The sequence below is a fragment of the Corapipo altera genome, unplaced genomic scaffold, assembly GCF_003945725.1.
Source record: "Corapipo altera isolate COAL_440 unplaced genomic scaffold, ASM394572v1 50, whole genome shotgun sequence".
Taxonomy (NCBI): Eukaryota; Metazoa; Chordata; class Aves; order Passeriformes; family Pipridae; genus Corapipo; species Corapipo altera.
Genome location: NW_020884889.1, coordinates 1,755,166 through 1,769,515, shown reverse-complemented (window position 1 = coordinate 1,769,515; position 14,350 = coordinate 1,755,166). Strand labels below are relative to the sequence as shown.

At 46.6% G+C, this 14,350-nt stretch overlaps 1 protein-coding gene across 1 annotated transcript; it reads right to left on the bottom strand.

Moving 5' to 3' along the window:
• Positions 1-8,049: 8,049 nt before the first annotated feature.
• Positions 8,050-14,143, bottom strand: SELENOS (selenoprotein S). The gene is made up of 6 exons (XM_027644542.1): positions 14,038-14,143; positions 13,806-13,937; positions 12,174-12,280; positions 10,954-11,043; positions 10,788-10,863; positions 8,050-8,859 (listed from the first exon to the last, which is right to left on the bottom strand). Exons 1-6 carry the CDS (start codon positions 14,141-14,143, stop codon positions 8,780-8,782), a joined length of 591 nt encoding a protein of 196 aa, XP_027500343.1. The 3' UTR covers positions 8,050-8,779.
• Positions 14,144-14,350: the final 207 nt, after the last annotated feature.

The following is a 14,350-nucleotide window of genomic DNA, read 5'->3' as shown; positions in this document are numbered from 1 at the left end:
GCCCGCCCGGCCCCGCTGCTCACAGCGCCGCCGCCGCCGCCAGCCGCGCCGAGGCGCCCAGCGCCGCCATGGGGGAAGGGGCAGGGACGGGAAGCGGAGGGAGGGGAGCGGGGGGCCGCCCGCCTCCCCGGCCCTGCCCCTCGGCACAGGCGCCGTGTGCGGCCCCTGGCCCCGCCCGGACGCCGCCGAGGTGGCGGGGCCGCCGCGGGTGCAGCCCCCGGGGCCGCCCCCGGACCCCGCGCGGGGGTCCCGGTGAGGGGATGGAGGAGGCGGAGGGGAGCGGGAGCGGGAGCCGCGGAGGGACCGGCAGCCGGCTCGCAAAGCCCCACCCTGGAGCGGGACCGCGGGACGTCCCGCCCCGTCCCTGGAAGTGTGCCAGGCCAGGTTGGACGGGGCTTGGAGCAACGTGGTCCAGTGGAAGGTGTCCCTGCCGGCGGCAGGGGTGTTGGTGTGAGACGAACTTTAAGGTCCCTTCCGACCCAAACCAGTCTGTGGTTCTATGACAGGGGCCAACACCTTGCCCCAGCATCCCACACAGGGGATAAGGACCCTGATCCAGTATCCCACACAGGGGATAGGGACCCTGATCCAGTACCCCACACTGGGACCCTGGGACTGGCACACCAGAACATCAGCCCAGCTGCCCAGATCAAGAGGCTGGGACAGGAGGCTAAAAGAACATGAGTGCCCAGATCTGGGGACAGGGACTGAGACCCTGGACATAACTCCAGGACAGGTATCCCAGCACCCTGCGCCAAGACCCCAGGGCAGAACCCTGGCTCAGGGGCCAGGCCTGGCACACCAGCCCTTCAGACCAGGATGGGAAGGCACTGGGACACTGGGACCCTGACTCAGGATAGGCACCAGGTTGCCCAAGCCCCAGTCCTGCCCCTTGGCACATGCAGAGCCAGAGGGGAGGCAGGTGGGGAGGAGCAGCCTTCCAGCCCCGTTTGCCTGGCACTGATGCATTCCTGCAGCACATGCCCTGGTGCCAGGGAGTGAAGGCACAGGCAGCCCTCCGTTTTTTCCCACCTTGCTAATTAACTCGACCAGAAATAGGTCAGTCTGTTTCCATCCGCAGACTACAGCAACTGCTCAAGAGTGAAGACTTTATTGAGCGAAGATTTCTCTTTCTTTTGTCCAAACTGACTCTCCACGTGCTTTTCATCTATGGAGTGCTTCAGCTTCAAACACTGCAGCCCCAAAACCTTCACATTTCACAGGAAAAAAACCCTCCAGTCTTAACAGAAGAAACTTATCAAGTACAACCCACTGACCTCCTGCTTATCATTGTGGGTTTTTTCCATTTCCTGCCCATTTTGGCATTTCCAACTGCCATTTTACATTTTATTTATATCATGATGTCATCCACAACAAGCTGAGAAGAAAAGTCTTGGTGTAATGGCAGCCTGCTCTTTTGAGCAAGAACAGTTGCAAGACAGGAAGCCGTTATAACAAATTAATACTCTACATTAATAAGCCAAAGAAAGCCATACCTAAAATATTTTTATGATCCACGTATCACAAGTAATTGTATCACTTCTGGGATTGAGTAACTAGTAAGACAATCTGCTTTTCTAAAGAACTTGATGACATGTCTTGAAAAAAACGCTTTTGTGGGGGTTTATTGCTCTTCTAATGGTGCGATCCTCATACCAAGGTCAGCACCGGTTAACTCTTGATGTCAGGAGCAACAAAGAACAGAAAGAAAGTGCCTCCACAATTTATGGTAATAAACAACAATAAAACTAAAGATAAATAGAAACTAGATAAGAAATCAGGCAATGAATAGGAAAAAAAGAGCAGTTTTCCTTTCAGTTGCCCATGAGCAGAACACAGAGGTATTGAGATGTGTGTTTGTGGGAAGGCAAAGAGAAGAACTAAATGGTGAAAGAGGGAAAGGAAGAACAGTCCAAACTGGAATACACGAGGTGAGCAAAGTGAGGGAAGGGCAGGAGCACCACTGCTTGGCAAAGGCCAGCTGGACTGTCCTTACCACTCCCTTCCCAACCACTACTGTAATTCCTTTCTATTTCCCAGGGTTTGCAATGCTTCACTATTATTTCTAACTACGGGTACCCTGATCCCTTTCCATGAAGTCTGGGGTTATGCTCAGCCTGTGCCACTCTGCATGTATGGATCTTTTAGTCCACTTTGAAAAGCTCCTTCATCAACTCTGCTGCTCCCCTCTCCCCACAAGCCTAAAATACAGGACACCAGTAGTCGTTCAAGCTGAAATAAAAAGTAAGGCCACTCCTTTCTAAGAGAGGCACATGTGGCAAGTCCATAAGCAGGAACAGGATTACGCTCTGCGTGCTCCAAATCAGCTGTAAAAAACTCCTGATTCAAGGGAAAGCCACTGTGGCCTATGAATTACAGGAAAAGGCAGAGCTAGCGTGGCTAAAAGGCAATAAAAAAGAGAAAGGTTGGGGCTGGGGTTGGGGAGCTGTCAGTTGGCTTCTTCCCACAGAGAAAAGAAGTTAGTCATCAGAACTGAAAACTCCGTGCAAGTTCAGCACACATGGAAATGATGAAGCAGGGCAGCACACTCCCCTGTTAGACCTCCTCAGCCCTGAGCTCCCCTTGGCGTGTTCCCACCCCCCCTGCACCTCCACAGCAATCACAGTCCTGGAGCTATTCAATGCAGGGGGTGAGAACACTTGGGGAAGGGGCAGGAGAAGGAAGGGGCAATTTCCTGGTGCCACCTGGAGAGGAGGCACTGTCAGACTTCATGCTGTCACCACACGAGATCATACCCCTGGCTGTAAGGCCGAGATGTCCAGCTACAAGGAGGGGGTGGCACCTGGGAACGCTGTGATGCTCCCACAGCACATCCAAGTGCCTCCCTTTATGTCACTTATTGTGCCAAACTCACGTTCCAAAGTGCTGGCAGGCAAATGCCCCTTCTACTGCTCCTGCCCCCTCCCCTGTTCTTGCATACAGCAGTTGCTGTTTCCACTGTTGGAAAAAAAAAAAAGGAAAAAAAGCAGATTAAGGGAAAACTTGAAGAGAATAGCTTAGTTCTTCCAGTGGAAATATAACCCTGCTGTTACCTGCCTAAGTATGTTTTTAATCTGGATGGCAGAGAAGGGTCATACTGCATAATCACCTTTAAGGGCCTTCCCCTATTAATACAGCTCTTAGTCTCAATAAACAGTTGACACTATATATTGTGGCTCCTATATATTAAAGGCATGGTATTTTTCTCATCTAACACTGTATACAAGCATAAGCACATTTTTATGCAGTGTGTTTTTTATTCCATGTGGGATGGTTTAAGGAAATATTCTGAGGGCTCTCCAAAATCTGCAGAGGATGCACATTGTGTGTGCTCATTCTCCATGTTCCCATCCCACTCACTCCAGCGAGATTAGCACCCGGACCAGCCAGCAAGAGCCCACTTGACAGGCCCACATGGTTTAGATTCATAATCAGATTAACAAAACAGTAATCCTATTTTTAAACAATGAAAAAGCCAAGTCCTTGAGGCGGTGAGTTGGTGTGTGTGTGCATACGGAATAGATCTCATCCTTTTGGACTAAAGAACCTTAATACCAAATGAAAAAAGTTTCTTCCACAGAGGAAACTCTGCCCTGTAGAGGAAAAATGGACTATCTTATATTATACTACTTCTTTCCCATTGGTTTTGATCTCTGATGGGCCTACTCCAATACTTGCAGGATGTACCTTCTACAATATACACTCTTTACCACATTTTAAAATAATAGTTAAAGAAGTGAACTACTTCCCGAATGCTCCAGAAACTTTAATTATGAATGTTCCAGTACTTAAACTTATACTGTAAAAACTGCCCAGGCACTGGAAAATGAGCATATTTCATATACTCAAGGTAGCAGACTCATGGTGGAAAAAATCTCACTGGGCAACCAGCAGCATTTGTCTCTGTCACAGTATTTCCAGCACCGTTGCATTTTCCCAAATGATGCAGAAACTCCTTCCCCAGCTCCAGAACCCACTTCTTTTTCTCCCTCCCCATCCTTTTCTGGTCCTGCCACAGACCAGACCCAGGCTTTCCTCTCAGCCGAATGACTCAGAAGGTGCCCGCTCAGGGGGCTGAGGGAGAACTGTCACCGCTCGCTCCTGCTCAAAGCCGGCCCGACATTGCCATCGCCCGGCCCGGCCCCGCAGTGCAGCGCACCGGCCTCCGCCTTCCCGGGGCCGAGTTAGGACTCGGGAGTTCTGCGAGGTGAAGGAAACCCCTCCTGCTCCCCACGTAGCCCCTCAGGCGCCCGCTCAAGCCTCCAGGTCTCATCGCCCGGGTGGTAGGAGAGGCACTCGAGCTCTGCAGCACGGAGGGGAAGGTGATCTGTTTTTAACGTGCTGCTGCCAGATCCGAGTCAACAAACCACTGGAAAAGTCTAGAATGTGTATTTAAAAAGCAAACGTCAAGATGTGATAACCTAAAATGCAGAACAGCTGAAGAAGTGACAATTACATTACCCATGAAATGGAATTTACAGGCAGCGTTACCCCCTCCAGTGTGAGATGAAGTTTTAGGACCCAGGTTTGGCTTTTTCAAAGTGCATCTTTTAGGCCAAGCTAACAGTAACTCCTCATTTTAATGCAGAGCACTAGAACTAGACTGAAAGGCCAGGTATTTCAGGATATTGATTTTCTTTCCATTCTCTTTAAATATAATTTTCTAAGATCTTTTCCCTGCCATTCCTCTGTGACTGTTACCCACAGAACCAGCTCGGAAGCTCAGCTTGGCAACCAGCACAGAGAGAACCTTGATCAGCAAACTATCAGTAAACTAGACACAGAGGGAGGAATGAAAATGTATCAGTGGAGATCCTGCTCTGTGCTGAAAGTGCTTTTCAAAACACAAATGATGACAGGAATAAATACATGAGAACAGCAGCTGCCCACCTGCCAGTGCCTCGCAACAGAAACCTGCAATGAAAATGTGCATTTCCCCCCCCAAAGTTGAGCTGAGGGGACCTATCCCATTGCAGACATCGGGTTTTCATAAAAAAAATAACGGAAGTTTTTGAAGTTGCTGGCTCTGGAGCTGGGAATATGGGCAGGGTGTGTGTCAGGCGTGGAACAGCTGGCTTGGAAGCTCCCACAAAATCAGCTACGATGGTGCAGCTGGGCCAGGACACCACCCAGCCAGCAGCCGTGTGCTTTTCCTTTGTGGTTGCAGAGCTGTTTCAAAAGCCAAGCTTTCATTCCACAAAGGAAGGAGGGGGGGGGGAGAAAAACCCAAGGCTTCAGCCCATCCAAGTCTAGACCAGCTTTTTTTTACAGCTGGAAATTATATAGTTTCAGTGTTCAGCAACAGCGTGGACAGAAACACGCTGAGCCCCACTCCTGGCTAAACTGATCCCTTAAAAGCTGCCACTTTTGAGCCTGTACAAGAGCAAAATTCATCCATCTGGTGCAGAGATGTGTGCTGATGTGCAGCCAGGCTTGCAAAAACACAACTACCCATAGAAGGGAGCAGCCTGGTTGATCAGGAGGCAGAAAGAACAGTGTTAGGGGGGTTTAGATGCAGCCAGTAACCACAGGGTTGCTGGTAAAATGTACAGGAGACTGTCAGGCTGGATGCCATCCTCCTTCACAGAGCTCTGGAATGTGAGGTCATCTTCTAGAGAGTGGACTAAGACAAAACCCAAGAAAAAACACCCTAATTTAAACACCTGAGCTGAGTATCAACAGAGTCTGAGCATGGCCCAACTCCTTTTTGAGTTAAAAGAGTACAGAACTGTATAAAACACAGCAGATGAAATTTGTTAGTACTGGCATCCCACACCTGCATTCAGACTCTGCAAGGGCAGCTGTTCCTTGCAGATACAGGTGTAATTATCATTTTTATTCACACTGATCTTTGATTAACACACAGATAACTCTGGAATGCCTGAGAACAGCTCTGCTGACAGATTCCCTGATTGCCCTCACTCCCCCAAGTCCATCTTTTGCTGTCTATTAAAAATTTCCAGCATAAGCAACATATTTTTTTAAAAGCCCAAGTACACAATATCTCTCTTAAAATCTTTCCCTCGTTTCACAACGTTTTTGAAAGGCATAAATAAAGCCAAATAAATTTTATGAGTGTGACAACACAGGGTTTTTTTGTTCAGTTTTAACTCCAGTGCTCAGTATCTCCTGATGAATAGTTAAGAGAACTATGCACAAACCAGATCTCATCTGCAACTTAAAGAAAACAAAAAACTCTGCTCCTCCAGCATATAAGTCATCCAAAAGCAATAAAAAATACTTAGCTGCACATTTTCAGGAATTTTGTGCCTCTGAACACTTGCTTGATTTAGGATTTTTCGATACCCAAAATACATTACTCTTCAGTGGTTAAATACCATTATACAGCAGTTTAATAGCCTTAACTCAAGTTTGTTACCCAGCTTCTTCCAGATAAAGGTATTTCCAGAGCATCTGCATCAGTAGAGCAAGAGGCTTCTTGCATAACTGCTCTAGTGGGGGGAAAAAGAAATCTCCTGAAGGCTTTTTAATATGATCTTTCATAATTCAAGTTCTTGGGAATTCATATCAAAGCAGGAACAATGGATTCATTAAATAGTTCACTTTCACCTAATGCTTTCTGCATGCTTCACTCTTAAGCTATAAAGCAGCAAGCAACCACCTTTCCATAACGTTTGTGATCAAGGGAGAGCTTTCCATTTGAAGTCAGAGGAAAAACCCTTCCATCTTGTGCAGGTTATGAGCCAAGAAAGAAGTTTTACAAACCGAGGTTCTTCCTCCCACACTGTTCAATAGCTTAGAAGTGTCTGATCAAGAAAAATTTAGGAACTTGAGGATTAAATTTAAAAAAAAAAAAAAAGGGAGAGAGAGAAGGTTGAAGTTTCCAGAAACATGTAAATCACTTCATTCTTACTGGGTATGTCCTAATAAATCTCAGAACTGGGCAAAAAGCCATATCCCTAGTCCTAGCCAGAAGCAAGTCTTGAGTCACAGAGAAAGATTAGCACATGCTCAGTTCAGACCTGCTTACTTCTTAAAATGTTTTTACTGCATTAAATCAACCCATCCTAACCATTTTATCAGCACAAGGATTTCTGCTTCATTAAAACAAACCTCCCCCAGCTGTTTTTTTGAAGACAACACCTCAGTCTGTTGCCTGTTTCCCCAGCACAAGGGGAAGATGTTCCCCAAGGCAGGAGTGAGATTACAACTTAGTCCTCTTTCCTGAGGAGGAATCTTCAGACCTTGAAAATAACCTTCCCCACCTCTAGTTTTCTTTTGCCTTGTTAAAGATTAAAACCTGAGCTTACATACACCAATCTGTGTTACAATGATAGAAATTTAAGTTTACATACCAAAATGGACAATAGCCAGGAAATGAAAATTAGTTTCCATAGGAACATCAACAGCATTCCCACTAAACCTTCTCCACACACTTGAACACATACTTTGAGGTCTAAAGCACAAGGCTCTTGGCCTTTCCATTTCATTATCTGGCAACTTTAAAACTCACTGGTAACATGCTCCTGTTACATTTATAGTCAAGAGAATATCTAATGCACATGAACAGTGTATTCAAAGTTGGCACTTGTACCTATTGATGAACACAAGGATTCCAAGAGCAAGTCTTTAGAAACAAATGCTCAGGCAGCCCTAAGCCACAAGGAACACTGGTACACACTCCAATGCCTACAAACAAGCTCAGTAATAGGACACAGGGGCACTTGTCCTTTGCTTTTTTCCAAAGACAGCCTGGATTTTATCTGCCTGTTGCATTTTGTGCTAGAGAGTGAATCAAGGGGATGGGATGTTTGCAAAGCTCAGTTATGATGAGCAGTTCTATCTTCTATCTGGATATACACCAGAAGGATGAAGACCACACACCTATTCCTTGCAGCCCCTCACTTGCCAGTGTGACACATTCACTGGCCAGAGCCCTCCTCAGCACACACCACCCTCAGCCTGGGTGCTGCACAACCTGGCAGCAGGCTCATCTCATCTCCCATCCTGCTTTATACACATTTATTGCACTAGAACACCTGCCTTCTGTGAAAAGATGCTGTAGAAAAACCACGAGATTGTAAGTACTAGATTTATCATTTGTTTGCAATTATATTTAATATTAAGTGTCTTGTTTTTACAAAGCAGTTGAAATAAAAAAAAAAAAAAAAAAGAAAAGGAATAGCAAGAACCCCCCCATCTGCTGTCTAGCATGTCTAGCATCAGTTATCCTCACTGGTTTGTTTACCATTTATGAGGAAAACATCATTCAAGCTGACTTGTCACAGAGACTCTTCTGCAATAACTGGCCTTCAGTGCAAATCCGTGGTGCTTGTCAGATCACTCGTGTTTTTCCTGAAAAGTCCCTCTGCCTAAATTCAAAGTGTCTGCCAATGATAATATCCTTCCTCTCTAAAGGACCTTCCAGACAAACACAGGAGATCTGGTAACATATGTTACCAGAGGTAAACAGTGTAGATAATTAAATTTGCCTGAGGCCAGTGTTTCGAATAGCCAGAGAGCCCAGATCTACCAATTCCAGGTGATTCACCTTGGCTGGAGACTAAGCTCCCTCTCTACAGAAGAGTGAAAACTAACTGATTACGCTGGAATTGTTTCTCTGTCCTCTGTAAGAGGACCAGGTATTTTTCTTGTGTAGGACCATCCAATGCAGTTTGGAAACAGTGTGAATCTGTTTTAAGTGACCAGCAGCACTAAACCAGCCCCAAAGGAGTCCCTGTGACAGGCAACCTCTAGGCAGTTAGACAGTGGGTAAGATCAAGCCTGCTAGTGCTGTGGGGCACTAGGGAGGTTAACCTCATCCACCTGCTGATGGGCCTCTCCGGCCTGGTCTCCAGGAACACGTTCCACCTCCTTCTCCAGACAGTGGGTTGTAGCCTGGGAATACAGAAGAGAAATCCATCGTGTTAACATTCATTCTCCACAGCTCTTCATCACCAGCACACAAGGAACACCAAAAATAAATCTCACCAATTATTTACACCTCGTTCATAATTACTACATAGGCAGCATTTTATGGAAAATGAAAGCAGAGAAAACATCCAGACTTGAGAGGGCTTATTTTTGTAGTGCTAACAGTAAAAGCCATTGCAAAACACTTGTGTTTTAATTTGATCAATTTGGATTAAATTAGATTGAAATTAATTACCATTTGATTTCTCTAAGTCTAAAGCTGTAGTGCTGCTCTGCAGGATAAACAGAGCAATAACAGCAGCTTTTACAGTAAACTGTGTGAGAGTGTAACTGTTTTCTAAGAGCCCTAATGGTCAGGGACTTAAATAATCCTTTATTCCAGACCTGCATGGAATACCCTGAAGGTCAAAAGGTAAATCCACTCATTACTACTGCAAGGTATTTCTTCAGAGAATTTGAAAAGGCAAGCATAGGCAGTAAAGCAAATATACTTCAGTTGAACATCCCAATGCTGCAACCTCATTTCAGGACACACTCAGAAAGATATAACCTGGCAAATGTCCTCAGTTTGTTTTGCACAAAGTAAAGAACTCACATTGTAGTAGCACTGTTAACCAGGCAGGTTTCCATGTTCCACTGAAACTCCCAGCATCACCTTCATCTTCAAAAATTGTTTTCTCAGAGTAGCCAAGTTTCATTTTCTAGCTTAATTCAGCAGCTGAACAGTGCAGATGGTTCTTTCACCTCATGAAAAGATCCGAGACCTTTAACTCTATAATTGGTTACTTAAGCAAAGATTTTGCTTAGGATTAAACTAGGACAGATAGAAGCTGGAAAAGTGCCTCAGCCCTCAGCTGCCCTGATCCTGGTTCTCAGCACAGCTATTACCCACACATTGCTCACCCCCAGGGAGGTAAATATCCCATGTGAGAGCTATCAAAGGTATCTGACAGGATCAGACATCACACTTCTTGATTCCTTCAAGTGTCAGAAAAAATATTCAAAGCAGAAATTTCATTACTCCACTATTATTGAGGTTTAATATGTTTCACCAAGAATCTGCAGCTTTTATACATTTAATCAAGTGACTTACTCAGTGCTAAGTGGGTTTTCCCTTTCAGCCTGCTATGATTATGGCTGTCTACATGATCCACTCCACTAAGGAAAACTGTAATTAAAATATAACCAAAGCAGCATTTGGAGGTAAGGCACAGGCTGTTGGGCTGAGAGGAGAGAAAGGAGACTGCCTGCAAGGCCAGTGTATGGCAAAGAGCCCAGCAAGGGCAATGTGAGGCCACAGAAAGCACTTCATCCATCAAGGTGATTTCAGCAGGTGACAGTGAGTTTAATGGTGAGACCTTCTGGTGCTTTGTGACAGTTGATAAGATAAACTCTGCAGGATTTACACATTCAATAGGTCATTATTGTGGTATCTGATAAATAAGGTCAGATTTTGCATAATTAAGTCTTTCATCTTCCTGAATCTACATAACACATCTACAAATTTACTTCCAGCATTTCGCTCATGATATGGGTGCTTGAAAGACAGAGCAGGTATTAAATTATTGGACTTTTAGAGTAATGGGGGAGGCATCTCAGAAATATTGTAAAAATCTGTAATTCTGAGTGACAAAAATCTCAGTAAATTATGGCAAAAGCATTAACAAAAAATCTGGAACACTGTTTTCCTGCAGAAAAGCACCACAAAAACTTCCTGACAGGTTTTTGCACAAAGTGCAGAGCAGACCAACTGACCAGAGATACAGAGCTCGTTTGTAAGGCACATTTTGTTTCCTCACTGAAGAAGACAAAAAGTCTGTGCAATGACTACAGACACAGCTGCATGAATGCTCTGTTTCAAGCTCAGGGTGTCTCAAGGATCCCACACTTACCACCTCCTCGCAAAGGCTTTTTGTTTGGTTTAGATTTCGGGACTGCTGAGGTGGAGGCACCAGACTCTGCTTCTTGCTGTTCAGAGAAGCAGAAAGTTACTGAGTGTGAATTTCAGTTAATTTAAACACATAAATACAAGTGTGACCTGATTAACAGGGTTGTTACCTGACTCAGTTTCAGGTTTCCTTTGTAGCTCTTCCCCTCTTGCATGCTTTCCCACATCGCTATCTTCTGCCTCCGCTTCTCTTCTTCAAGCTACAGAAAAAAATCCAGGACATACAAGATTTCAGAAGAGAATCCTCAGAAACATCTACAACAGGCTCATCAAACCCCAAGGGATCCACCTTTATGTGATGCAGTAACTCTGAGCTTATGGAAGCATTTACTTTTATACACACCCACATCTTCCCCTCCTCACTATATGTCTGGATGTTCCCCTCCTCAGACTGTGTCTGCAGCTTCTTTTGGCCACTTGATGCTTTAAAACATTTTGAAAGTAAAACAGAACCAAGTGGCAAGCTTAAATCCTGAGCCTATAAAAAGTACTAAGTAAAGAATATTGCCTATGACAGGAACTCAATGCACAACGTGGGGTTCCTCAGAAGAGAGTCAGCTACATATTTACATCCCAATATTCATTGCCAACAACTCTCCCAGCTCTCTTCTAGAGAAATTTATCCACAAAACCAAATAAATTAATGGTTAAGAATCATAGAATGGTTTGGATTGGAAGGGACCTTAAAGCTCATCTTGTTCCACTCAAGGACACCTTCCACTAGATCAGGTTGCTCCAAACCCCATCTAACCTGGCCTTGGACACTTCCAGGGATCCAGGGGCAGCCACAGCTTCTCTGGGCAACCTGTGCCAGGGCCTCCCCACCCTCACAGGGAGGAATTTCTTCCTAACATCTAATCCAAACAGAAGAGGTGGGTGGGATTAACTTGCTGATCACACCCACTCCTCTGCCCTGCCCCACACAGCAATCTGCTATTCCTTGTTACCTCAAGCTGTAATTCAAACCCTCAAATTGCAGCAATGCTGAGGTACAAACACCCACATTTACCATTAAGAACAAACAACACACGTATGCAGTGGTACAATTAATCTAAATGCCAGTAAATTCCCTGCAGCCATTCACTGCACACACAACTAAGTCCCTGCAGGTACAGATTTACCTGGGGAAAAATCAACATCAGGCCCACAGTGACCCTGGCACACAATCACTTGTGGAGAAGCAAGTTCACAGAGATGAATTACATCAACATTCCAGAGAAAACGAGTCTCCTGTTTGTCTGCATCTAACATGGAATAATAATTTCTTTAACAGCAGTGAAGTACCTGATGACAAATTTATGGGTTAAAAAAAGAAGCACTCTCTGGTTACCTGTTTTTGTTTTTCTTTGTATCTTTGTGCTTGTGCATTCAACTCCTCCTGCATCCTGAGGCGAGCTGCTGCCAAAGCTTCCTGCCTTCTTACCACCACATCAGGCTCTAGGAAATTGGGAAAGAGTTTGCAAAGAAATTCTAGATTATCTCCTCAAAGAATTATAACAAGGAAAGGCTCACATCTCTCCCTGCAGCTGTTTTGCAGAAAATCACAGCTTAAGTCCAGTTTCCAGCTAATCTTTTACAGTAAATTATATGCTGATTTAAATTTCATCATGCTTTCACATTTTAAAGCAGGATTTTAATTAATAAGGACAATGATGTAACTAACCCATAAAAAATTAACTTCACACTTCTGGGGTACTTGCTTCTATTTCTGAAGCATTTGTTTGACACAGATAAATTCAGAAATATCACCCAGGCTTCACAGGGATCCCATTTTTACCCAGAGAACTTCTTTTACGCAGAAGGATGAGGCAAACCAGCCCACATTGACTCCTACTCCTTCTTGGAAAAGGGTCCTGCCTGTGTCAGTGCTGCAGTGGATTTAACACACCCCACCAGCACAGAAATCACTTACTAACATGACACATCTCTCCAGAGACACCTGGAGGTCTCCGAAAATCTACACTGAGTCACCACTTCTCTTCATGACTGGCCTTTAAGAGAAATCAAAATTAAAATTACACCCCAAAAAAGGCAAATATTGCTCTCCTTTTTTCCCCAGCAGCTGAAATATCTCCCCATTTGTTGGCCTCCTTACATGTTTGCTACCATCCAGTGATGACTATGTGAAACAAATGTCAGCACTTTCAGTAATTATTTCACTTTACAGGCAGTTTTGGCAGTTAAACCACGACTTAATTAGCACCACAAAAGAACAGCAGTGGGATAAGGGCACGCAAGGGAGGCTTTCTGGGGCCCCGTGTTCAAGGTTCCAGAGGGATGAGTGCCAAGCACTCCTGGACTTGGCAGATCCACAGGCACAGCCTGTGCTTTACAGCAGGCTCCTGACTGTGTGAGCCCTGCAACCTGTGCCACACTCACTGAGATAACACAGACAGGAGGCTGCTACACCCCAAATGTACACAGTGCTGCCAGAGCAGGAACTGGGAAGGACTAATTAGAAGAAAAATAATGAATACTAGTAAAAAAGTGAATGTTAATATTTTCCCCTGGGTTTAGATTTGGACGTTTTGGTTTTGTTTGGTAAGTTTGAAAGTTATCTGGTAAGTGACCACGACAGCTTTTAGCCACCATTCCCTCAGCTCCTGCACCACCAAGGGGCAGCTGTTCCCCCGTCCTGCAGTGCCCTGCTCCTTCACTCCCAAACACGACCCTTGAGGATACAGCCCTTCCTTCAGAACCTTCTAAAAACACTTCTCCTGGTCCAGCTTTTCCCAGCGATCTCTTCCCTCACAGTGGGCTGACGCTGTTATCCCGAGCATCGCTCCCCATGGACATCCCTCAGGACCGAATCTCTTCTGGGCTGTTACTGACTCCAGACCCGCGTGTGGGTCCGAGCAGGGTCAGACACCGCGCCCGGACCGCGCAGCGCCGGCAGGACCCGGAGGGGCACAAACACCGCCCCGGGGAGGGCGCGGGGCTTTATTTTACTGTATGTACTCACCCTCCGCCGCCTCAGCCGCTCCGGGGCCGCTCGACCGCGCCGCCAGGCTCCGGGACACCTTCTGCACGAGCAGATAGACGGCGACGGCGGCCAGGAGGATGTACCAGCCATAGCTGGACAGCAGCGACGCCACTGCGAGGGGACAGGCCGGGGGTGAGCGCGGCCCGCGAGGGATCCGACCCGCCCGGCCCTGCCCTCGGCCCCGCCGCCCCCCCGCCCCTGCTCGCCTCACCCGTGTGCTGCAGCACCTCCAGGCCCCCCCGGCCCAACGACGGCCCTGGGCCCAGCCCGGGCCCTGCCGCGGCACCGTCGCCCCCGAGCTCCAGCACTGCCGCCATCGCCGCCGCCTCACGTCCGGCACCGCCCCCGAGCCGGCACCGCCCCACGCGCCAATCACCGCCCCGTCCGCCGCCGGCTGAGCCAATCACCGCCTCGTCCGCCACCGGCTGAGCCAATCACCGCCTCGTCCGCCGCCGGCTGACCCAATCACCGCCCGTCTGTCACCGCCTGCGCCAACCATCTCCCCCTGCACCGCCCCAGCGCCA